Source organism: Hemiscyllium ocellatum, chromosome 26, assembly GCF_020745735.1.
Source record: "Hemiscyllium ocellatum isolate sHemOce1 chromosome 26, sHemOce1.pat.X.cur, whole genome shotgun sequence".
Taxonomy (NCBI): Eukaryota; Metazoa; Chordata; class Chondrichthyes; order Orectolobiformes; family Hemiscylliidae; genus Hemiscyllium; species Hemiscyllium ocellatum.
The window spans coordinates 50,984,250-51,011,159 of NC_083426.1; the positions used below are offsets into that span (position 1 = coordinate 50,984,250).

The 26,910-nt window shown below is 48.9% G+C and overlaps 1 protein-coding gene across 1 annotated transcript in view; it reads left to right on the top strand.

Moving 5' to 3' along the window:
* The first annotated feature begins 21,308 nt into the window (after window positions 1-21,308).
* LOC132828242 (cyclin-dependent kinase inhibitor 1-like) overlaps window positions 21,309-26,910 on the top strand; it is an 18,605-nt gene continuing 13,003 nt past the window's right edge. The window contains exon 1 of the mRNA XM_060845206.1: window positions 21,309-21,397. Coding sequence (XP_060701189.1) covers window positions 21,395-21,397 — 3 coding nt within the window. The 5' untranslated portion in view covers window positions 21,309-21,394. The remainder of the gene's footprint in view (window positions 21,398-26,910) is intronic.

The following is a 26,910-nucleotide window of genomic DNA, read 5'->3' on the forward strand; positions in this document are numbered from 1 at the left end:
ATCCTAATTGCCACTCTCTTATCCCATCTCCTGTTTCCCAGCACCCTGTCCCAAATCCCAGCTTTCAGTCCCAAATTCAAGGTCCTAATCCCTTATTCCAGTTTCCTATCCCAGCTCCCTACCCCAGCTCCCAGTCTCCCATCCCAACTCCCAGTCACCTATCCCAGCTCCCAGTTTCCTATCCCAGCTCCCAGTCTCCTATCCATCTCCTATCCCAGCTCCCAGTCTCCTATCCTGATCACCTATCCCAGCTCCCAATCTCCTATCCCAGTCTCCTATCCTGGTCACCTATCCTAGCTCCCAATCTCCTATCCCAGCTCCCAGTCTCCTATCCTGGTCACCTATCCTAGCTCCCAATCTCCTATCCCAGCTCCCAGTCTCCTATCCTGGTCACCTATCCCAGCTCCCAATCTCCTATCCCAGTCTCCTATCCCAGCTCCCAGTCCCCTATCCCGGCCACCTATCCCAGCTCCCAGTCTCCTATCCCAGCTCCCAGTCTCCTATCCCAGCCAACTATCCCAGCTCCCAGTCACCTATCCCAGCTCCCAGTCTCCTATCCCAGCTCCTAGTCTCCTATCCTGGTCACCTATCCCAGCTCCCAATCTCCTATCCCAGTTTCCTATCCCAGCTCCCAGTCCCCTATCCCAGCTCCCAATCTCCTATTCCAGTCCCCTATCCCAGCTCCCAGTCCCCTATCCCAGCTCCCTGATCATACAGCTTATCGTCAGTCCTCTGCCTTCATATCTCCACATGAGACTCACTGAGCCCTTTGTCTTGGATCTTGTCTCCACCTTCTTATCCTGCCACCATCTTCTCATGGCGGGGCCTGTCAAACTATTGGGGCCTGACGTGTGGAGCTCAGCAAGCTGACCTCTGAGCAATCCCTCCAGCAGGGCTGGGAGTTAGTGTGGGGATGTCTGACCCAGCTGTACAGACTGGTTAACAGGCCATGTCGGAGGTAGAGCAAGTCTGGGCAGCAACGTTACTCTCATTGTAGGTCACATGGTGACACAACAACATGTGCAAATACAGCATCGCTCAACTATAACTGAGAGTGATTAAAATGGGTTGTGACAGTTAGTACTAAGCTAAATGCCTGACATGCCTGGTCTCCAGATATTATCATTTTTCCTTATTAATTAAAGCAATATGGCTGATATCTATTACTTCTGCCTATTTGCAAGGCCTGTCCCTCTCCCATCCCCTCTGGAATTCAGCCCTTTTGTCCATGTTTGACCCAAGACTGTAATGAGGTCAGGAGCTGAGTGACCCTGGGGGAACCCAAACTGGGCCTCACTGAGCAGGTTATTGCTGAGCAGGTGCTGCTTGCTAGCCCTGTTACTGACACCCTCCATCATGTTACTGGTGACCAAGAGGAGCTGGGGCGGTGTTTGGCCAGGTTGGATTTTCCTGCTTTTTGTGTGCAGGACATACCTGGGCAGTTTTTTCACACTGCTGGGTAGATGCCAGTGTTGTAACTGTACTGAAACAGTGTCCATTGCTGACCCACGTGATGAGAAAGATAGCCAATAGCGAGTGGGATCATTGGGTGACGGTACTGACAGACTGGGGGCTGACCAGTGACCCCAGAGCCCTGGCCAGAGTGTGCACCTTGACCTGTCACAGACTGAACCTAGGCGCTGATCCCCGGGTCACTGTTTAGTACTAAGGAAGTCCAGAGCTCTCACAGCCTTCATTAACACAGCTGTCCTGGGGCCAGAGGTCACACACGCCCCATTTGTCAGTGACTCGTCTTCCTCTGTAACCAAATAACCTTTTACTGCTGGCCTATTATTTATTCCTGATATGTCAAACAGGCTGAGAATACGACTTTATTACAGCAAGGAAATCTTCCAGGACACTCCCTGTTTTCTAGGTTAGGATTCCCCTGATTTACAAACCACATTGGCCTGAAATCAGTCTAGCTGGATTCTGATGTAATGACTGACACTCTATTTTTAACTCTCTGATCTTTCTCCACCCTACTGCCTACGTTTGACGTTACTAACATGATGCTGGGAGCGTGGCGTTTCTGTTCCAGTTTTTGTCAAAGGAAGAAATGTTGAGGAGGGATTACAGGAGCGAGTCTAAAGTGGAGAATGGTGGCTAAGAGACACCAGGAGGTGGGAGGTGTTGTAGTCTCAGTTAGACCAGGAATGGGAGGAAGGGGCTGGGCAGACAGGGAGCTAGGAGCTGGGTAATCACTGGCAATTGGAGTATGAGGCAGAGAGTGACAGTCTGTCAGCTGACCACTATGTGTGTGACTGCTGATTATAACTTCAGGTAGTCCATCACTTAGAAATATACCATGATGAAAGATGCACAGTGTACAATCTCTTTGGATTTCACAGTCGAGACAGTTGTAGGTCAATTCTGCAAAGTCTTTCTTTTGAGGTCAGAAAGTTGATTTGGAACAGCGAGTCAAACAAATCTGTTGCAAGAAAGCATGTGGCTGCAGGGGATTACCCTGGGAGAAGTGCTGTAGTTTTCATTCATAAAATGAACTTGTGTTGATCCAGGCAGAGGAAACACCTTCAGGTAATTTGGCTTGTGCTTGAAAGTAGAAGTGTCGCGTTTTATTGAGAAGGTCCCAGAGTCCAGAAGGTCCATAGAGACCAACAGCAGAGTTGGTCATTTGAGCCTGCTCCCCTATTCAGTATGATCATGGCTGATCATCCAACTCAGACCCTGTCCCTGCTTTCTCCCCACACCCTCTGATTTCTTTCACCCAAATAACCAAGTCAACCTCCCTCTTGAGAATGTTTTATGCTTTGACCTCAGCCACTACCTATGGCAGAGAATTCCACAAAAGCCCTTCATCAGGAGTAAATGCAGTGAACCTGAAGCGTGGAGAGGCTCACTCCCTTTATTCCTGAAGGGCTTTTGCCCGAAACGTCGAATTCACTGCTCCCCAGATGCTGCCTGAACTGCTGTGCTCTTCCAGCACCACTGATCCCGGATTTGGTTTCCAGCATCTGCACTCATTGTTTTTACCTGGAGAATTCCACAGGCTCACCATTCGTTGGGTGAAGATATTTCTGCTTATCTCAGTCCTAAATAAGACACCCTGAATTGTCAGACTGTGATCCCCGATTCTGGACTCCCCAGTTAACAGGAACTCCTGTAATTACCCGGTCAAATCCATGAGATTCCCCCTCATTCTTTGAAACTCCAGTGAATATAACCTTTACTGATTCAGTCTTTCCTCATACATAGAATCCCTACAGTGTGGAAGCAGGCCATTCAGTCCATCAAGTCCATACTGGCTCTCTGAAGGGCATCCCACCCTATCCCTGTAATCCTGGCCTATGGGCAATTGAGCATGGCCAGAGCTGCACATCTTTGGACTGTGTGAGGAAACTGAGGAAACCCACGCAGACAGTCGCCCGAGGCTGGACTCGAACCCAGGTCTCTGGTGCTGTGAGGCAGCAGTGCTAACCACCCAGCGACATGCTGTCCTATGGAAGTCACTAACTACTCTACACAAACTGACTGAAAGGTGCTCCAGGAAGTGGCTGCATTAAACATTATCGATGTCACTGATGGGAAGTAAGGAACCTGCCAGGGAGAAATAAAAGGGTACTTTGAGAAGGTTTTTGTGCTTAAGGTGAGGATGTTTGATTTCTAAGGGCAACCTGGCATGATTAATGGGCCCTATTAGAGTAGGAGTGACCTATTCTGCCTCTCTGAGCCTGCTCCACTTTGAAGACCATCGGAAATAGGAACAGGAATAGGCTATTTGGCCCATCAAATCTGTTCTGCTATTCAGTAGGATCATGTCTTATCTGACATTCAGTTAGAATTTGTCTGTACCTTAACTCTCTTTCCACCCTTTGGTCTGAATATCCTGACATAATATTAACAAAGCATTCGGTATTGAAATGTTTATGTGACCTTCAACTCCCAGCTTCAGATGATGTGTTAACGTCTTGGACTCCCCACACACCAGAGAAAATAATTGCTATCTCCCAGTTCAATGCTTCTTTCATTTCACAGTCATGGAGTCACAGAGATGTGCAGCACAGAAACATACCTTTCAGTCCCATTCATCCATGCTGACCAGATATCCTAAATTAATCTAGACCCAATTGCCAGCATTTGACCCCTATCCCTCTAAAACCCTTCCTATCCATATACCCACCCAGATGCCTTTTAAATGTACCAACCTCCACCACTTCCTCTGGCAGCTCATTCCATACACACACTATGTGTGAAAAAGCTACCCTTTAGGTCCGTTTTAAATCTTTCCCTTCTCATCTTAAATGTATGCAGTCTAGTTTTGGACCTTGTCTATTTACTCTATCCATGCCCCTCATGATTTTATAAACCTCCATAAGGTCACCCCTCAGCCTCCGACGCTCCAGGGAAAACAGCCCCAGCCTGTTCAACCTCTCCCTGTGACACAAATCCTCCAATCCTGGCAACATCCTCGTAAATCTTTTCTGAACCATTTCAAGTTTCACAACATCATTCCGATAGGGAGATCAGAATTGCACACCATATTCAAAAAGTGGCCTATCCAATGTCTTGGACAGCCACAGCATGATTTCCCAACTCCTGTACTCAAGCATACCAAACACCTTCTTCACTATTCTATCTACCTGTGACTCCACTTTCAAGGAGCTATGAACCTGCACTCCAAGGTCTCTTTGTTCAGCAACACTCCCTAGGACTGTGCCATTAAGTGTATAAATCCTGCTCTGATTTGTTTTCCAACATGCAGCACCTCGCATTTGTCTAAATCTACCACTCCTCAGGCCCTTGGCCCATCTGATCAAGGTCCGGTTGTAATCAGTGATAATCTTATTTGTTGTCCACTACGCCTCCAATTTTGGTGTCATCTGCAAACTTACTAACTATTCCTCTTATGCTCACATCCTAATCATTTATATAAATGATGAAAAGTAGTGGACACATCACCGATCCTTGCGGCATTCCACTGGTCACAGGCCTCCAGTCTGAAAAGCAACTGTCTACCACCACCCTCTGTCTTCTACCTTTGAGCCAGTTCTGTATCCAAATGGCTAGTTCTCCGTGTATTCCATGAGATCTAACCTTGCTGATCAGTCTCCCATGGGGAACCTTGTCGAACGCCTTACTGAAGTCCATATAGATCACATCTACTGCTCTGCCCTCATCAATCTTCTTTAACTTGAGTTTTTTGAAGAAGTAACAGTGAGACATGATTTCCCACGCACAAAGCCATGTTGACTATCCCTAATCAATCCTTGCCTTTCCAAATACATATACATCCTGTCCCTCAGGATTCCCTCCAACAACTTGCCCACCACCGAGGTCAGGCTCACCGGTCTATAGTTCCCTGGCTTGTCCTTACCACCCTTCTTATACAGTGGCACCACGTTTGCCAACCTCCAGTCTTCCAGCACCTCACCTGTGACTATCGATGATACAAATATCTCAGCAAGAGGCCCAGCAATCACTTCTCTAGCTTCCCACAGAGTTCTCGGGTACACCTGATCAGGTCCTGGGGATTTATCCAGCTTTATCCGCCCAACACCTCCTACTCTGTAATATGGGCATTTTGCACTTTGTCACCATCTATTTCCCCAAGTTCCCTTGCTCCCATGTCTTTATTCACAGTAAACACTGATCCAAAATATTCATTTAGTATTTCCCCCTTCCTCTGCGGTTCCACACAAAGGCCGCCTTGCTGATCTTTGAGGGGCCCTATTCTCTCCCTAGTTACCCTTTTGTCCTTAATGTATTTGTAAAATCTGTTTGGATTCTCCTTAATTCTATTTGCCAAAGCTATCTCATGCCCCCTTTTTGCCCTCCTGATTTCCCTGTTAAGTATACTCCTACTGCCTTTATACTCTTCTCAGGATTCACCCGATCTATCCTGTCTGTACCTGACATATGCTTCCTTCTTTTTCTTGACCAAACCCTCAACTTTATAAACACCTTAGTTTGGTTGCACGGTGGCTTGGTGGTTAGCACTGCTGCCTCACGGCACCAGGGACCTGGGTTCGATTCCAGCCTCGGGTGACTGTCTGTGTGGAGTTTTCACACTCTCCCCGTGTCTGCGTGGGTTTCCTCTGGTTCCCTCCCACAGTCCAGAGATGTGCAGCTTAGGTGAATTGGCCATGCTAAATTGCCCCTAGTGTTCAAGGAGGTGTAGTCTAGGTGCATTAGTCAGGGGTAAATATAATAGGGGAGGGGGAATGTGTCTGGGTGGGATATGCTTTGGAGGGTCGGTGTGGACTGGTTAGGCCGAATGAATAATCTTCTATCCTCAAGGAGAGTAAACCAAGTTCAAGCAAAGTTACACAACACCAGGTTAGAGTCCAACAGGGTTAATTGGAAGCACTCGCTTTCAGAGCGATGCTCCTTCATCAGGTGATAGTGGCCACAACCACCTGATGAAGGAGCGTCGCTCCGAAAGCTAGTGCTTCTAATTAAACCTGTTGGACTATAACCTGGTGTTGTGTGATTTTTAACTTTTAAAAAAAAAGGTTTTGTGATTTACACATGAAAGAAGTGAAACTATCACTGTATTCTAACAGATGAAAGGCTTAACAGACAATCAATTTTTCAATGTATAATTTCAGTTACATCACACTGTAAATTTTTGCTATAAATTCTGCATCTTACAAATGAGCCCTCCACTATCACCTGATGAAGGAGCGTTGCTCCAAAAGCTAGTGTGCTTCCAAATAAACCTGTTGGACTATAACCTGGTGTTGTGTGATTTTTAACTGTGTACACCCCAGTCCAACACCGGCATCTCCAAATCAAGTTCAAGCAAAGCATCCTCATTATTTCGCCCTGTGAGTGCTGAGACTGGAGATTGCCCTGTAGTCCCTACATATCAGTCTGTATTGCAGAGATCTGTGCTCAGTGCTGAGTAATCCTCAGATCAGACTCTGTCCAACCCTGGTGCACCACATTCTCACACTTTAATTAAAGATTCTTGAGCTAAACGTCTTTTGTACACGCACAGCAACTTCTGCTCGGGAATCCCCAAATGCCACTTCCTCTCCCCCAGTCCATCATCATTCCGAAAAGATTCCCAGTTTTCTTTCTGGATTTAAAGTAGGTCGCAGGCAGGGACCATTGTGCTGCACTCAGTCCATGGCCCATTTCCTGATGTTAGGTTTAAAGGGAATGTCACGTTCTCGCTGTCAATGGGGCATCTTAAAGGCAATGTGACACATTGCTATGGCAATGTCGCTGTTTTTAAAGAGGAGGAGGTATAGTGCTGCATTGCCATCGCCAGACCATCGCCTTGAATACCCTCCCACTGTGTCCATGGGGTCTGAGGGGCACAGGCTGATGTTGCACCTCCCAGTGGGTGGCACGGTGGCTCAGTGGTTAGCACTGCTGCCTCACAGCGCCTGAGACCTGGGTTCAATTCCCGACTCAGGCGACTGACTGTGTGGAGTTTGCACGTTCTCCCCGTGTCTGCGTGGGTTTCCTCTGGGTGCTCCGGTTTCCTCCCACAGTCCAAAGATGTGCGGGTCAGGTGAATTGGCCATGCTAAATTGCCCGTAGTGTTAGGTAAAGGGTAAATGTAGGGGTATGGGTGGGTTGCGCTTCAGCGGGTCAGTGTGGACTTGTTGGGCCGAAGGGCCTGTTTCCACACTGTAAGTCTAATCTAAGTCTAATCTAATCTAATCTAATCTAATCTAATGGACCAGGAGGGGGACGGTGGGGATGGGAAAATCCAACCATTCCACTTCCAATAACTGCAGAATCTTTCACAATTAAGATGCACAGTCTTGATTGTGAGGTCCTCCCGAGTTGAATTGCTGCTCTCGTACGCCAAAGGTATCGTACAACAGGTTTATTTAATATCACAAACTTCAAAGGAGCAGTGCTCTGAAAGCTTGTGATTTTAAATCAACCAGGAGACGTCTGAATTTGTCCACCTCAGTCCAACGCTGGCACCACCTCATCAAGCATCAGCAATAGTCGTGTTCTCACCCTCAGATCCAGAGTGCCCTGAGCAAGATGCAAGAGAGGGAGAAAGTTCGACTCAGAGCAGCAGTGGGACGCCAATTCCAGTATAATGTGGTGAGCGTGATTTCAGTTGAAATTCCAGGAAGACAAGTGAGAAGTGGTTCCTCTACAGAACCGAACGCACGTCACTGACAAGAAGTTAATATCGTCCCCATGTAATTCACAGGAAGGACAGCCACAGTCAGATCAGAATTCCTCTCCAGCACTGACACAGCAAATAACAACTCCACCCAACAGTGTTGTTAGCAACGAGACCCAACCCAGGAACACACTGCCTCGATTCATTGTGGCTGTCACACTGAGTAGAGGTTATGGCGTAGACAGCTCCAGTAAGATGGAGAAAATGACCAACCAGTGATCATTGATGGAGCCCGCCCAGAGCACACACACTGTTTGGGGTGTGTCTGTGTCTAATCCTGTGCTGTGCCGGTGGGGACAGTGTAGAGGAGCATTGCACTGTCCCTGTGCTGTCCCTATCCTGGGAGTGCTCATTAGAAATAGTGTGAAGGAAGCTTTACTCTGTATCTAACCCGTGCTGTCCCTATCCTGAGAGTGGTTGATGGGGATGGTGTCGAGGGAGATTTATGCTATATTTAACCCCATGTTGTTCATGTGCTGGGGATGTTTGATTGGGAGAGTGTGAAGGAAGCTTCACTCTCCATCTAACCCCGTGCTGTCCCTGTCCCTGGGAGTGTTTGATAGGGACAGTGTAGAGAAAGCTTTACACTATATCTAACCCATGCTGTCCCTGCCCTGAGAGTGTTTGATAGGGTTAGTATAGAGGAAGCTTTACTCTGTATCTAACCCCATGCTGTCCCTGCCCTGGGAGTGTGTGATGGGGACAGTGTAGAGAAAGCCTTACTCTGTAAGTGACCCTGTGCTGTCCCTGCCCTGGGAGTGTGTGATGGGGACAGTGTAGAGGGTGCCTTACTCTGTAAGTAACCCTGTGCTATCCCTGTCCTGGGAGTGTATGATGGGAACAGGGTAGAGGGAGCCTTACTCTGTAAGTGACCCTGTGCTGTCTCTGCCCTGGGAGTGCGTGATGGGGGACAGTGTAGAGAGAGCTTTACTCTAGATCTAACCTCATGCTGTCCCTGTCCTGGGAGTGTGTGATGGGAACAGTGTAGAGGGAGCCTTACTCTGTAAGTGACCCCGTGCTGTCCCTGTCCTGGGAGTGTGTGATGGGGGACAGTACAGAGGGAGCCTTACTTTGTAAGTGACCCTGTGCTGTCCCTGTTCTGGGAGTGTGTGATGGGGGACAGTGTAGAGGGTGTCTTACTCTGTCAGTGACCCTGTGCTGTCCCTGTCCTGGGAGTGTGTGATGGGGGGACAGTGTAGAGAGAGCCTTACTCTATAAGTGACCCTGTGCTGTCCCTGTCCTGGGAGTGTGTGATGGGGGACAGTGTAGAGGGAGCCTTACTCTGTATCTAACCCTGTGCTGTCCCTGTCCTGGGAGTGTGTGATGGGGACAGTGTAGAGGGAACTTTACTCTGTCAGTGACCCTGTGCTGTCCCTGTCCTGGGAGAGTGTGATGGGGGACAGTGTAGAGGGAACCTTACTTTGTATCTAACCCTGTGCTGTCCCTGTCCTGGGAGTGTGTGATGGGGACAGTGTAGAGGGAACTTTACTCTGTAAGTGACCCTGTGCTGTCCCTGCCCTGGGAGTGTGTAATGGGGGACAGTGTAGAGGGAGTTTTACTCTGCAAGTGACCCTGTGCTGTCCCTGCCCTGGGAGTGTGTGATGGGGCAGAATGTAGAGGAAGCTTTACTCTGTAAGTGACCCTGTGCTGTCCCTGCCCTGGGAGTGTGTAATGGGGGACAGTGTAGAGGGAGTTTTACACTGCAAGTGACCCTGTGCTGTCCCTGCCCTGGGAGTGTGTGATGGGGCAGAATGTAGAGGAAGCTTTACTCTGTAACTGACCCTGTGCTGTCCCTGCCCTGGGAGTGTGTGATGGGGACAGTGTAGAGGGAGCATTACTCTGTATCTAACCCTGTGCTGTCCCAGTCCTGGGAGTGTGTGATGGGGACAGTGTAGAGGGAGCTTTAATCTGCAAGTGACCCTGTGCTGTCCCTGCCCTGGGAGTGTGTGATGGGGCAGAATGTAGAGGGAGCTTTACTCTGTAACTGACCCTGTGCTATCCCTGTCCTGGGAGTGTATGATGGGAACAGGGTAGAGGGAGCCTTACTCTGTAAGTGACCCTGTGCTGTCTCTGCCCTGGGAGTGTGTGATGGGGGACAGTGTAGAAGGAGCCTTACTCTGTAAGTAACCCTGTGCTGTCCCTGCCCTGGGAGTGTGTGATGGGGACAGTGTAGAGAAAGCCTTACTCTGTATCTAACCCTGTGCTGTCCCTGTCCTGGGAGTGTGTGATGGGGACAGTGTAGAGGGAACTTTACTCTGTAAGTGACCCTGTGCTGTCCCTGCCCTGGGAGTGTGTAATGGGGGACAGTGTAGAGGGAGTTTTACTCTGCAAGTGACCCTGTGCTGTCCCTGCCCTGGGAGTGTGTGATGGGGCAGAATGTAGAGGAAGCTTTACTCTGTAACTGACCCTGTGCTGTCCCTGCCCTGGGAGTGTGTGATGGGGACAGTGTAGAGGGAGCATTACTCTGTATCTAACCCTGTGCTGTCCCAGTCCTGGGAGTGTGTGATGGGGACAGTGTAGAGGGAGCTTTAATCTGCAAGTGACCCTGTGCTGTCCCTGCCCTGGGAGTGTGTGATGGGGCAGAATGTAGAGGGAGCTTTACTCTGTAACTGACCCTGTGCTGTCCCTGCCCTGGGAGTGTGTGATGGGGGACAGTGTAGAGGGTGCTTTATTCTGTATCTAACCCTGTGCTGTCCCTGTCCTGGGAGTGTGTGATGGGGACAGTGTAGAGGGAGCTTTACTCTGTATCTATCCCTGTGCTGTCCCTGTTCTGGGAGTGTGTGATGGGGGACAGTGTAGAAGGAGCCTTACTCTGTAAGTAACCCTGTGCTGTCCCTGCCCTGGGAGTGTGTGATGGGGACAGTGTAGAGAAAGCCTTACTCTGTAAGTGACCCTGTGCTGTCCCTGCCCTGGGAGTGTGTGATGGGGACAGTGTAGAGAAAGCCTTACTCTGTAAGTGACCCTGTGCTGTCCCTGCCCTGGGAGTGTGTAATGGGGGACAGTGTAGAGAGAGCTTTACTCTATATCTAACCTCATGCTGTCCCTGTCCTGGGAGTGTGTGATGGGAACAGTGTAGAGGGAGCCTTACTCTGTAAGTGATCCAGTGCTGTCCCTGCCTTGGGAGTGTGTGATGGGGACAGTGTAGAGGGAGCTTTACTCTGTAAGTGATCGTGTGCTGTCCCTGTCCTGGGAGTGTGTGATGGGGACAGTGTAGAGAGAGCCTTACTCTGTATCTAACCCCGTGCTGTCCCTGTCCTGGGAGTGTGTGATGGGGCTCAGTATAGAGGGAGCTTTACTCTGTAAGTGACCCTGTGCTGTCCCTGCCTTGGGAGTGTGTGATGGGGACAGTGTAGAGGGAGCTTTACTCTGTAAGTGATCGTGTGCTGTCCCTGTCCTGGGAGTGTGTGATGGGGACAGTGTAGAGAGAGCCTTACTCTGTATCTAACCCCGTGCTGTCCCTGTCCTGGGAGTGTGTGATGGGGCTCAGTATAGAGGGAGCTTTACTCTGTAAGTGACCCTGTGCTGTCCCTGCCCTGGGAGTGTGTGATGGGGGACAGTGTACAGTGTCTGTCACTTATCGATATATGACGTTCCTCAGCTTGAGACTAATGTCACTCAAGGAAGTCTCTCTGGTGGAATGCATGACATAACTGTCTCAAAACGGAATCTGTGTCTGTAAATGTGAATTATTAATAAATACTGAAAGTCTCATTACATCAGCCTTCAGCCAATGATTAACCACCTCATGATGACATCATGTTGACAGATAGAAATGTGAGGTCCCACTGTGACGAGGCGAAGAGAAGGCTTTCCCGAACATCTCTTCTGTATCAGCGTTTAATGGATCGTAGGGTTGCAGAGATGAACAGGCTAATGTTTACACTAATTAATGGGTTAATGTTTGTTCTGATTGATAGTTACAATGATTACCTGGTTAATGTTTACCATGGTAATGATTCCTTTAGATTGGAAGCTAACAAATACCACCCCATTGTTTAAAAGGGGAAGTCACAGTAAAACAGGAACTGCAAGCCTTCTTTCAGGATCAGGAAAAATACTCAAATCTATTAGAGTAAAAAATGAGGTCTGCAGATGCTGGAGATCACAGCTGCAAATGTGTTGCTGGTCAAAGCACAGCAGGCCAGGCAGCATCTCAGGAATAGAGATGCTCAATACTCAAATCTATTAGAAACAATCTGATCGTTGGATACCTGGATGGTAGTGATTCAATTTGGTACAGGCAGCTCAATTAGCATGGAGATCTTTGTGAAGATGTTGCTGACAAAACCGACAAAGGAGCACACACAGAATTTTCAAAAGACTTTTGATAAAGTCCCTGATAGGAGACTCGTGAGAAAAATTAAAGCACACTGGATAAGAGTTGAAAATCCCACAACACCAGGTTATAGTCTAACAGGTTTAATTGGAAGCACTAGCTTTCGGAGCGACGCTCCTTCATCAGGTGATTGTCAGGAGAAGGAGTGACGCTCCAAAAGGTGGTGTTTGCAATTAAGCCTGTTGGGCTATAACCTGGTGTTGTGTGGTTTTTAACTTTGTACACCCCAGTCCAACACTGGCATCTCCAAATCACGACCGGATAGGAGGTAATGGTTTAACCAATGGTTGGTGGACAGAGTAGGAATGAATGGGTCATTCTCACATTGGCAGCCTATGGCCTATCCCAGCTGTTCACAAGGGTATATGGGTAATTTGGAGGTAGGGACCAAATTTGTGGATGACCCAAAATGAAGTGTGTGGTGAGGAAGGTGTGAAGCAGCTTCAGGAGGGTTAGTGAATGGGCAATATACAAGGCCAGATGGAATGCAATGTGGAAAAATGTCAGGTTATTCACTTTGGTAGGAGAAACAACATGCAGAGTATTTATAGAGTCAGAGAGTCACAGCTAAATAGTAAGAGACAAAGAGACTTGTGTGTTGTTTTTGATAAGTCACTGAAGATAACGTGCAGGAGTAGCAAATGTCAGGGAAGCTAATGGAATATTAGATTGTATTACAAGAGAATTTAAGTTTCATTCGAGCCTGGTATCTCTCAAAGGACAATCCCGTATCTGAGACACAATGTAACAAGCTAATTAGTAACACGTACAGGATACTTTACTGCTTGAACAAGATGGCACACTTCCCAAACAGTATCAGTCACTTGATTAATATCAGGAAGACGAATTGGTGGCTACAAATCTACTCATAAAACAGTGACAGTGCTGGCGACCAAGGCAGGATCCACTCTGCTTTCTAAGATAGAGGCAGCAATGGAGATCTGAAGATTTCATTCAGCATATTAAACCAAACCTCTTCAATTGGCTTACTGCCATTAAAGGAGCTGAGCTGCTGAAAGCACTCAGATTTCCAAATGAATGATTTAACAGAAACATAGAGCTTCCTGGAGAACCCGTGACAACTTTATCAATGGGTTTTATACATTGTCAGAATTTTGTGATGATGGCAATTTACAATCAGAACTCACTCAAGACAGAAATGTCAATGGGATTTCTGTCCCATCACTTTTAGATGCGTCCAGTTCCAGTTGCCGTTATAGGTAGGACATTAATAAACTGGAAAGGGTTCAGAAAAGATTTACCAGGATGTTGTCGATAATGGAGGGTTTGAGTTAGAAGGAGAGGCTGGATTGGCTGGGAACCTTTTCACTGAAGCATAGGGGTGACCTTCTAGAGGTTTATAAAATCATAAGGGGCATGGATAGGGTCAATGGTTTGGATGTCTTTTCCCTAGGGTGGGAGATTTCGAGACTTGGGTGCATACTTTTAAGGTGAGAGGAGAAGGATTTTAAGAAGACACAAGGGGCAGTTTTTTCTACACAGACAATGATTCGTATGTGGAATAAATGCCCAGAGGAAGTGATGGATGCAGATCCTGTTACAATGTTTAAAGGCCATTTGGAGGAGTGTATGAATAGGAAAGATTTGGAGGGATATGGGCTAAGCCCTGGCAGGTGGGACTAGATTAGTTTAGGAACATGGTTGGTGTGGACTGGTTGGATTGAAGGATCTGTTTCTGTGCTGTATGACTCTGTGTGTTCTAATCCGAAGGCAATCTTGTCCTGGAAACAGCTGTCCAGGTAATGGTAGAGGCTGTGATCTGAAGACAGCACAATAGAATGGCAAAAACAGAAAGCCAGCCTAAATCAATGAACTCATTGGTCTTATAGGAGAAAGTGAGGTCTGCAGGTGCTGGAGATCAGAGCTGAAAATGAGTTGCTGGAAAAGCGCAGCAGGTCAGGCAGCATCCAAGGAGCAGGAGAATCGATGTTTCGGGCATGAGCTCTCGAAACGTCGACTCTCCTGCTCCTCGGATGCTGCCTGATCTGCTGCGCTTTTCCAGCAACACATTTTCAACTCATTGGTCTTAGTCAACTTGCCAAGACAGAAAGAACCTCACCAAAAATCACATGATAGTCCAACACACTAGATCTTTAGGATGCTCCATGTTACCGTTTCAGATATAGACATTAACGAAACACATAAACAGAAAGAAGGTGCAGTTGTAACTGGGACATTCCCAGAGAACATACAAAAGTCAAAGACCACTGTTGAGCCCCAGAATTAACAATCTGAATGTGCACAAAGAGCTTACAAACCAACAGCAAGCGTCTTCGGAAGAAACCTGGAATAGCGAACCATACCTTCATCAAAGCCAACCTCATTAAAGTAAGACATGTTGCCTTTGGGAGATGTGAATCATCATTCCCTGTGGACCACTCTGTGACAGTGGGTGGACATGTTAACGGTCATCCGCCTCATTTTGAACTTGACATCGGGGCCGGTTTGATTTATATGATTTGAAAATTTTCCTTGAGAATGCAACTTGAACGGGTCTGACAGAGATTGCAGGCCTCAGGCTGAATACTGCCGAACACCAACAAAAGACTGAGCATGTGCTAAACATACAGAGACCGAAAGGGTGTGAAACATATGGACATCCTGAAAACTAACCCTTCTTACTTCAGAGCAGAAACTCAACTTCACTCTTAAAATCTCTAACATAGGGAGGGTGTGTCTGACCAGAATGGTGTCTATGAGCAGTATTACCCTCTTTGAGGGAAGCATTACCCCCTCTCAGGGCACCCAGTGAGGGAGTGCTTTTAGTATTTAGGAAGCAGAGTCCCCCATACTGAGCCCTGCGATGACCCAGTAACCAGTTTGATCGATGTGACGAAGGGTAAGTCCGCTCAGGATATTATAAAGGGGACTCTTCAGCACATCTTCAAAGCTATGACCAGCTGAGGTAGCAGACAGAAACAGAGTTTATCAACTCATTCAAAAGGCAGCATCTCAGACAGTGTGTGTTTTTAATTACAAAACTATATTTGTTAAAGTATTTTTATATACACAGTCACTACAGCAGTTCGGTTCTGTACAGTCTTTATATATATATATGGAACAAACAAACCCAATGCATTTCTTACTGACACGGTGATACTGACATACATTTGAGGCACAGGGAGGGTCCAATAACTGAACAGAGCCCTATTGTACTTCAGCAGGGAGACCTCAGTCTTTCCCCACTGTGCCTGCCCCAAGTTTATCCTGGAGCTGGGAATGTGCCAGTCTGTGACACTCAGAGGAGTCGACGCCTTGCTCTGGATGACCAAAGAACGACTCTCATTGCATTGATGGTCCTCCAGGCACAGTCAATGTTTGTCTCGGTGTGTGTCCCGGGGAACAATGGTAGAGCACAGATTCCTGCGTCACGGAGCTGCTCCCCATGATTTGGAGATGCTGGTGTTGGAATACCACAACCACCCAATGGAGGAGCAGCGCTCCGAAAGCTAGTGCTTCCAAATAAACCTGTTGGACTGGAACCTGGTGTTGTGTGGCTTTTAACTTTGTGCATCTCTCTCCAGTCTTCCTTTCCAAAGGTACATTCCAGAAGGAGATGTCTGACAGTCTCTACCAACCCTCAGCAGCCGCTTTGAGAGCAGTGTGTGGGAGTGCAGGTGGACTGGGCACATATGAAGGATCTCACTACCAGCCAAGCTATGTCTTGGTGCTTGTTGGAAAGTTTAGGTGATGAGACATTCTACCAGATGACTTTGACAGTCTGCCCAGGGAACAACCAGACAGGATCCACCCTCTCCCTTTCCCACAGGTTCTGGAAGGTGCTCTGTGCTGACCACTTCCTGATGGACTTGTGGTCAAAGGTATTTTTCTCCCTCGGTACTGCATCGCAGTGTCAGCCTGGATTATCTGCTCAGGTGTCTCGAGTGGGAATTGAACCTATAACCTGGAAGTCAGGCTGTGGTTTGACACCATCACATGGTTTATCTGTGTCTCTGCTACAAACCCAAACCACATGGATTCGGTTGGGAAGGATATCACCAACAACGATAGCATCCCATCCTCACACTTGGCCTCTCGGACTAGGCCGCTAATGATGTCACCATTCCCTAAGGGACCAAACAACAGGAAGTCCTTTCCAGCCCCAGCTCATCAGCCCAGCTCTCCAGGCAACACTTCCCTTCACTCCTCCAGCTTCAGGTAGTAACTGCCCCCCAACCCCAAGGTCCCAAAACAGTCTCTTCATGTGAGTGCCCCAGACAATAGCGACAGGAGATGGTCCAAGCTCCATTCCTCAGTCTGTAATAACACAGGCTCCAACTGGGAGCTTTAGCAACAGGTTAGGCTTCCCCTACACTGTTCCTATCAAACACTCCCAGGACAGGGCCAGCATGGGGTTACATACAGAGTAAAGCTTTCTCTACACTGTCGCCATCAAACACTCTCAGGACAGGGGCAGCACATGGTTAGATACAGAGTAAAGTTCCCTCTACACCGTTCCCTATCACACACTCCCAGGACTGGGGCAGAATGGGGTTATATACAGAGTAAAGCTACCTCTACACTGTCCCCCATCAAACACTCCCAGGACAAGGACAGCACGGGGTTAGATACAGAGTAAATCTCCCTCTACACTGTCCCCATCACACACTCCCAGGGCAGAGACAGCACAGGGTTAGATACAGAGTAAAGCTCCCTCTACACTGTCCCCATCAAACACTCCCAGCGCAGGGGCAGCACAGGGTCACTTACAGAGTAAAGCTCCCTCTACACTGTCCCCCATCACACACTCCCAGGACAGGGACAGCATGACTCACCTTCAGATATATTGCCATTCTTGGTACTGATTCCTTAATCAGTGAGTTTTTCCAAAAAAATCCTTATTCCTTTAAACCCCTTGATTTCCAGCATCATTCTGATGCTTCTAATATTTCCTATTTTGGAAATAGATATAAAATGCTTGTTCAAATTTCTCTTTTTGATTTATTAATTCTCCAGTCTCGAATGGATCAGCATTCACGTGACCTATTTTAATACACTTGTAGAATCTCTCCCTCATGTTTTTATTATATTTCTTGCTGGTTTTCACTCCTGTTTTAATTTCTCCCTTTTGCTTTGATCATCCTTTGCTGGTTTTCCCGATCTTCTAGACAACTCCCAATCTTCACAGCAATCTAGGTCTTTACTTTCACTTTGATACCATCCTGAACTTGCCTGGTTAGGCACATGTGGGTCATTTTTCTCTAGAAGTGTCGTTACTCAATGGACTATATCTTCAGTGGGAGTTTAGAAATGTCTCTGTCAATTTTTGCCATTACTTTTCTACTACCTTGCCTTTTAACATTTTTCTCCAAGTCTTCTTTAGCCAACTCTGTCTTCATACCTTTGTAATAATCTTTATTTAAAGCCCTATTCCAGATTCAAGTTTCTCACCCTCAAACTGATTGTAAATTCTCTCAGGTATTATTATCTTGGTTGCATTATCTACATATGCACTTAGGGGTGACACGACGGCTCAGTGGTTAGCACTGCTACTTCACAGCACTAGGGTCCCAGCTTCGTTTCCAGCCTCAGGCGACTGTCTGTGTGGAGTTTGCACGTTCTCCCCGTGTCTGCGTGGGTTTCCTCTGGGTGCTCCAGTTTCCTCTCACAGTCCAAAGATGTGCAGGGTTAGGTGAATTGGCCATGCTAAATTGCCCGTAGTGTTAGGTGCGTTAGTCAGAGGGAAACGGGTCTGGGTGGGTTATTCTTCGGAGGGTCTGTGTGGATTTGTTGGGCTGAAGGGCCTGTTTCCACACTGTAGGGATTCTAATCTAATCTAAACGTATTTAGTACTAATGTTGGTTAGGGAAAATTCTTGGAATGTTTGTGAGATAGAGTCACAGAGAGATACAGCACAGTAAAGATCCTTCTCGTCTATGCCAACTAGATATCCTAATTTAATCTAGTCCCATTTTGCCCCATCCCTTCAAACCTTCCTTCTTCATATACCCATCCAGATGCCTTTTAAATGTTGCCATTGTACCAGCATCCACCACTTCCTCTGGCAGCTCATTCCATACACATACCACCCTCTGTGTGAAAAAGAGGTCCCTTTTAAATATTTTCCGTCTCACCTTAAACTATGCCGTCTGGTTTTGCATCCCCTAAGACCATGGCTCTACATCTTATCCATGTCCCGCATGAGTTTTATTAACCTCTGTAAGGTCACCCCTCAGCCTCCAACGCTCCAGGGAAAACAGCCCCAGTCTATTCAGCCTGTCCTTATCGCTCAGACCCTCCAACCCTGACAACACTCCTGTAAATCTTTTCAAGTTTCACAACATCCTTCCTATAGGAGGGAGACCAGAATTGCACTAAATATTCCAAAAGTGGCCTAACCAGTGTCCTGTATAGGTGCAACATGACCTTCCAACTCCTGAACTCAGTGCACTGAATAATAAAGGCAAACATACCAGTTGCCTTCTTCACAACGTGTCTACATTCAAGGAACTATGAAACTGCACCCCAATGTTCTTTGTTAGACAACACTTCCCAGGGCCCTACCGTTAACTAAATAAGTCCATGCCTGACTTGCCTTACCAAAATGCAATACCTCACAATTATCTAAATTAAACTTCATCTGCCACTCCCATCATATCAAGGTCTGGTTGTACACTAAGGGAAGCTGCTTCACTCTGCCCTACACCTCCAATTGTGGTGTGTTCTGCAAAATTACTAACCATTCCTCCAATATTCACATCCAAATCATTTATATAAATGACCCAGCAGCCATCCTCACAGTATTTTGCTGGTCACAGACCTTCAGTCAGAATAGCAGCCCTCCATTATCACTCTCTGTCTCCTGTCAAACAATTACAACTGCGTGGAAACAGGTCATTCAGTCTGAGTCCATACATACTTTCCAAAGAGCATCCCACACCAACCCACCCCATCCCTGCAACCCTGCATTTCCCATGGCTAACCGATCTAACCTGCACACTATAGGCAATTTAGTGTGGCCATTCTACCTAACCTGCTCATAATTGGACTGTGGGAGGGAACCGGAGCACCCAGAGGAAACCAACGCAGACACAGGGAGAATGTGCACATTCCACACAGTTACCTGAGAATTTGAACCTGGGGTCCTGGTGCTGTGAGGCAGTAGTATTAACCACTGAGCCACCATGCTGCCCCAAGCCAATTTTGTATCCGAATGGCTAGCAGTCCTTGGATTCCATGTGATCTAACCTTGCTATCCTGTCTACCATACAGAAGCTTCTCAAAGGCTTTGCTGAAGTCTGTATGGATAGCATCCACCGCTCTGCCCTCATCAATCATCTTTGTCACTTCTTCAAAAAACTCCATCAAGTTGGTGAGACATGATTTCCCACACTCAAAACCCTGTTGACTATCCCTAATCAGTCCTTGCCTTTCCAAACACATGTACATCCTGTCCCTCAGGATTCCCTTTAACAACTTGCCCACCACTGATGTCGGGCTCACTGGTCAAAGTTCCCTGGCTTTTCCTTATCATCTTTCTTAAATGGTGGCACCTCCAGTCTTCCGGCACCTCATCTCTGACTATTAATGTTCCAAATCTCTCAGTAAGGGGCCTAGTGATCACTTCCCTAGCTTCCCTAGATAAAGTTCTGGGATACACCTGATCAGGCCTGAGGGATTTATCCACCTTTATCTGTCCAGCACTTCCTCCTCTGTAATATGGATATTTTTCAAAATATCATTCCCCTAAGTTCTCTCACTTCCATGTCCTTCTCCACAGTAAATATTGACACAAAATACTCATTTCAGTACCTGACCTATTTCTAGAGGTTCCACACAGAGGCCGCCTTGCTGATCTTCAACGGGTGAAAATGTGTTGCTGGTAAAGCACAGCAGGTCAGGCAGCATCCAAGGAATAGGAAATTCGACGTTTCGGGCATAAGCCCTTCATCAGGAATGAGGAGAGTGTGCCAAGCAGGCTAAGATAAAAGGCCCTATTCTCTCTCTAGCTACTCTTTTACCCTTACTGTATTTGTGAAAACCCTTTGGATTCTCCTTAACTCTATTTGCCAACGCTATCTCATGTCCCCTCTTTCCCTCCTGATTTCCCCCTTGAGTGTACTCCTGCTGCCCTTATACTCCTTTAGGGATTCACTTGATCCCAGCTCTCTATTCCTGACATATTCCTCCTTTTTTCTCTTGATCAGAGCTTCAGTTTCTCTTGTCATTCAGCATTCCCTACACCTACCAGCCTTGCCCTTTGCACTAACAGGGACATCGTGTCTCTGAACTCTAGTTATCACATGTTAAAAAGCCACTCACTCTCCAGCTGTCCCTTCACCCATCAATAGCCATTCTCGATCAACTTTTGAACGTTCTTGCCTAATACCATCAAAATTCTCCTGCATCCAATTTAGAACTTTAACTTTTAGGTCAGGTCTCTCCTTTTCTGTGACTATTTTAAACCAGATGGAATTACGATCACTGGCTCCAAAGTGCTCTGCACTGACGCCTCAGTCACTTGCCCTGCCTTACTTCCCAAAGAGTAGATCAAGTTTTGCTCCTTCTGTTGTGGGTCAGAGATGGTTTCCAGATCAGTATGTTAGGGAACAAAGTATTGCACAATTTTTTTTTGGAAAGGCTCTTAATAATCTGTTGGAACTTAGCCTTTACACCACAACATGTAACATTTTGCACTAGGATTGTCAGTGATTAGGTAGGATCAGAAGTTAGCATGTGAGACTGGGCGTGTTCCAAGGGCAGCCCAGCCTGTGTTCCTGGTGTTGCTCTCCCCCTCTCTCAGTCTCCAGCTGATCTGGTTGTTGGGCGGAGTTTAGTCTACCATCTGACCGGCAGCAATTATTCAGCAAACTTCACTCAGCAGCAAGGTGTTGACAGCTCAGTAAACCCGGCTTCGGGCACCCTCGGGGATCCGCACACACTGACATCAGGATTGGAAGCAGAATTTCCAAGTTGGAATGGTGAGTGTATTTCAAGGGAACAAGGACACGGGTTAATTTTGTGCGGTTTTATTTCCTCTCCGCTTCTATCATTCCGGTTATACCATCAGAGTGCTCTTAGTAAAATCCAGTTTGGGTGTAAAGGCTACAGTTTTGTTGTAATATGTGTCCCTGACTGGGACAAACCACCTTCTGCCCAGGCTCCCAGTCCGATCCCAGGGTCCTGCTCTGGTGAAATGTCCAAGTCCTTTCCCTCTCACGATCAGGGCTGGCTCCATACAGACACCGAGTCTGACCCCTCAGTCAGCTGGAGAGGAACTCGACTCAGTCCTGAATCCAGTGCTCAGTCTAACATGCCCAGGCTCAGTGTGACATGTCCAGCCTCAGTCTAACATGCCCAGACCAGATTTAACAATCCCAGACCCCAGTCTAACATGCCCAGCCTCAGTGTGACATGTCCAGCCTCAGTCTAACATGCCCAGACCAGATTTAACAATCCCAGACCCCAGTCTAACATGTCCAGCCTCAGTGTGACATGTCCAGCATCAGTCTAACATGCCCAGACCAGATTTAACAATCCCAGACCCCAGTCTAACATGTCCAGCCTCAGTCTAACATGCCCAGACCAGATTTAACAATCCCAGACCACAGTCTAACATGCCCAGGCTCAGTCTAACATGCCCAGACCAGATTTAACAATCCCAGGTCCAAGTCTAACAATCCCAGGTCCAAGTCTAATAAACCCAGACCCAGTCTAACAATCCCAGACCCCACTAATAAACCCAGTGCCCATTCTAACAGTCTGTTCCTGTTTCTGAGGTCAGTGAACAAGCCCAGGCAGAGCTGGGGTTTGGTGATGACTCAGAGGGAACACCACAACCCATCAGGACACATGATCAAACACAGCTCTGACATCTCCAGGCCGTCACTGTGTCCCCTCCCCTCCCCTCACAACCCCTTCCCTGACAATCCCCTCCTCTTACAACTCACTCCCCTCACAACCCACTCCCCAAACCCCCTCCCCTAACAACACATTCCATACTCACTCCACAAACCCCCTCCCCTCACAACCCCCTCCCCTCAAAACCCACTCCCCACTCTCTAACCAAACCCCTCCCCTCACAACCCACACCCCTCACAACCTCCTCCCCTCACAACCCACTCCCCAAACCCCCTCCCCTCACAACCCACTCCCCAATCACTCCCCAAAACCATACCCCTCACAACCCACTCCCCTCACAACCCCTCCCCTCACAACACACTCCCCACTCACTCCCCACTCACTCCCCAAACCCCCTCTCCTCACATCACACTCCCCACTCACTCCCCCAACCCCCTCCTCTCACAATACAGTCCCCACTCCCTCACTAAACCCCCTCCCCTCACAACCCACTCCCCAAACCCCACTCACTCCCCAAACCCCCTCCTCTCACAACCCACTTCCCACTCACTCCCCCAAACCCCTCCTCTCACAATACAGTCCCCACTCCCTCACTAAACCCCCTCCCGTCACAACCCACTCCCCAAACCCCACTCACTCCCCAAACCCCCTCCCCTCACAACACACTCCCGAAACCCCCTCCCCTCACAACACACTCTCCACTCACTCCCCAAACCCCACTCACTCCCCAAACCCCCTCCCCTCACAACACACTCCCGAAACCCCCTCCCCTCACAACACACTCCCCACTCACTTCCCAAACCCCTCCCCTCACAACACACTCCTCACTCACTCCCCAAACCCACTCCCTTCACAACACACTCCCCTCACAAACCACTCTCCAAACCCCGTCCCCTCACAAACCACTCCCCACTCACTCCCCACCCCCCTCCCCTCACAGCCCACTCCCCACTCTCACTAAACTCCCTCCCCTCACAACACACTCCGCACTCACTCCCCAAACCTCGTCCCCTTACAACACACTCCCCACTCACTCCCCAAACCCCCTCCCCTCACAACCCACTCCCCAAACCCCCGCCCCTCACAACACACTCTGCACTTACTCCCCAAACCCCTCCCCTCACAACACACTCCCCACTCACTCCCCACCCCCCTCCCCTCACAGCCCACTCCCCACTCTCACTAAACTCCCTCCCCTCACAACACACTCCGCACTCACTCCCCAAACCTCGTCCCCTTACAACACACTCCCCACTCACTCCCCAAACCCCCTCCCCTCACAACCCACTCCCCAAACCCCCGCCCCTCACAACACACTCTGCACTTACTCCCCAAACCCCTCCCCTCACAACACACTCCCCACTCAATCCCCAAACCCCCTCCCCTCACAACCCACGCCCCAAACCCCCTCCCCTCACAACCCACTCCCCTCACCACCCACACCCCAAATCCTCCCCGCTCACTCCCCAAACCCACTCCCCTCACAACTCACTCTCCACTCACTTCCCAAAACCCCTCCCCTTACAACTCACTCCCCAGACCCCTCCCCCTCATATCACCCTCCCCACACACTCACCAAACCCCCTCCCCTCACAATTCACTCCCCAACCTCCCTCCCCTCACAACCCTCTCCCCACCCACTCCCCAAACCTCTCCCCTCACAACCCTCCTCCCAAAGCCCTCCCCTCTCAACCCATTCCCCAAACCCCTCCCCACACAACCCTCTCCCCACTTACTCCCCAAACCCCCTCCCCTCACAACACACACCGCACTCACTCCCCAAAATCCTTCCCTCACAACACATTCCCCAGACCCCTCCCCCTCACAACACACTCCCCAAATACCTCCCCTCACAACACCCCCCCCACTCACCCCCAAATCCCCTCCACTCACAACATATTCTCCATTCACTCCCTAAACCGCCTCCCCTCACAACCCACTCCCCACTCACTCCCTAAACCTCCTCCCCTCACAACCCACTCCCCAAACCCCCTCCCCACACAACCTTCTCCCCAAACCCCCTCCCCACACAACCTTCTCCCCACTTACTCCCCAAACCCCCTCCCCTCACAACCCTCTCCCCACTCACTCCCCAAACCCCCTCCCCTCACAACACACTCCCCACTCATTTCCCAAACCCCCCTCCCCTCACTCCAACACCCCCTTTCCCTCACTCTAAATCCCCTCCCCTCTCCCCAACACTCCCCTCCCCTCTCCCCAACACTCCCCTCCCCTCTCCCCAACACAACCCTTCTCTCACCCCAACACTCCCCTCCCCTCTCCCCAACACAACCCTTCTCTCACCCCAACACTCCCCTCTCCTCTCCCCAACACTCCCCTCCCCTCTCCCCAACACTCCCCTCCCTCTCCCCAACACTCTCCTCCCCTCTCCCCAACACAACCCTTCTCTCACTCCAACACTCCCCTCCCCTCTCCCCAACACAACCCTTCTCTCACCCCAACACTCCCCTCCCCTCTCCCCAACACTCCCCTCCCCTCTCCCCAACACTCCCCTCCCCTCTCCCCAACACTCCCCTCCCCTCTCCCCAACACAACCCTTCTCTCACTCCAACACAACCCTTCTCTCACTCCAACACCCCCCTCCCCTCTCCCCAACACCCCCCTCCCCTCTCCCCAACACCACCCTCCCCTCCCCTCTCCCAACACCTCCCTCCCCTCTCCCCAACACTCCCCTCCCCTCTCCCCAACACTCCCCTCCCCTCTCCCCAACACTCCCCTCCCCTCTCCCCAACACTCCCCTCCCCTCTCCCCAACACTCCCCTCCCCTCTCCCCAACACTCTCCTCCCCTCTCCCCAACACTCTCCTCCCCTCACCCCAACATTCCTCACACCTCTCCCCAACACCCCCCTCCCCTCCCCCCAACACTCCCACATCCCCCTCCCCTCTCCCCAACACCCCCCTCCCCTCTCCCCAACACCCCCCTCCCCTCTCCCCAACACTCCCCTCCCCTTTCCAACATACAGTCATAGAGATGTACAGCATGGAAACAGACCCTTCGGTCCAACCTGTCCATGCCGACCAGATATTCCAACGCAATCTAGTCCCACCTGCCAGCACCCGGCCCATATCCCTCCAAACCCTTCCTATTCATATACCTATCCAGATGCCTCTTAAATGTTGCAACTGTACCAGCCTCCACCACATCCTCTGGCAGCACATTCCATACACGTACCACTCTCTGTGTGAAAAAGTTGCCCCTTAGGTCTCTTTTATATCTTTCCCCTCTCACCCTAAACCTATGCCCTCTAGTTCTGGACTCCCCCAACCCCAGGGAAAAGACTTTGCCTATTTACCCTATCCATCCCCCTCATAATTTTGTAAACCTCTATAAGGTCACCCCTCAGCCTCCGACGCTCCAGGAAAAACAGCCCCAGCCTGTTCAGCCTCTCCCTGTAGCTCAGATCCTCCAACCCTGGCAACATCCTTGTAAATCTTTTCTGAACCCTTTCAAGTTTCACAACATCTTTCCGATAGGAAGGAGACCAGAATTGCACGCAATATTCCAACAATGGCCTAACCAATGTCCTGTACAGCCACAACATGACCTCCCAACCCCTGTACTCAATACTCTGACCAATATAGGAAAGCATACCAAACACCTTCTTCACTATCCTATCTACCCGTGACTCCACTTTCAAGGAGCTATGAACCTGCACTCCAAGGTCTCTTTGTTCAGCAACACTCCCTAGGACCTTACCATTAAGTGTATAAGTCCTGCTAAAATTTGCTTTCCCAAAATGCAGCAACTCACATTTATCTGAATTAAACTCCATCTGCCACTTCTCAGCCCATTGGCCCATCTGGTCCAGATCCTGTTGTAATCTAAGGTAACCCTCTTCGCTGTCCACTACACCTCCAATTTCGGTGTCATCTGCAAACTTACTAACTGTACCTCTTATGTTCACATCCAAGTCATTTATGTAAATGACAAAAAAGTAGTGGGCCCAGCACCGATCCTTATGGCACTCCACTGGTCACAGGCCTCCAGTCTGAAAAGCAACCTCCACCACCACCCTCTGTCTTCTACCTTTGAGCCAGTTTTGTATCCAAATGGCTAGGTCTCCGTGTATTCCATGAGATCTAACCTTGCTAATCAGTCTCCCATGGGAAACCTTGTCGAACGCCTTACTGAAGTCCATATAGATCACATCTACTGCTCTGTCCTCATCAATCCTCTTTGTTACTTCTTCAAAAAACTCAATCAAGTTTATGAGACATGATTTCCCACGCACAAAGCCATGTTGACTATCCCTAATCAATCCTTGCCTTTCCAAATACATGTACATCCTGTCCCTCAGGATTCCCTCCAACAACTTGCCCACCACTGAGGTCAGGCTCACTGGTCTATAGTTCCCTGGCTTGTCCTTACTGCCCTTCTTAAACAGTGGCACCATGTTTGCCAACCTCCAGTCTTCCGGCACCTCACCTGTGACTATCGATGATACAAATATCTCAGCAAGAGGCCCAGCAATCACTTCTCTAGCTTCCCACAGAGTTCTCGGGTACACCTGATCAGGTCCTGGGGAATTATACACCTTTAACCGTTTCAAGACATCCAGCACTTCCTCCTCTGTAATCTGGACATTTTGCAAAATGGATTCTGGGTAATCC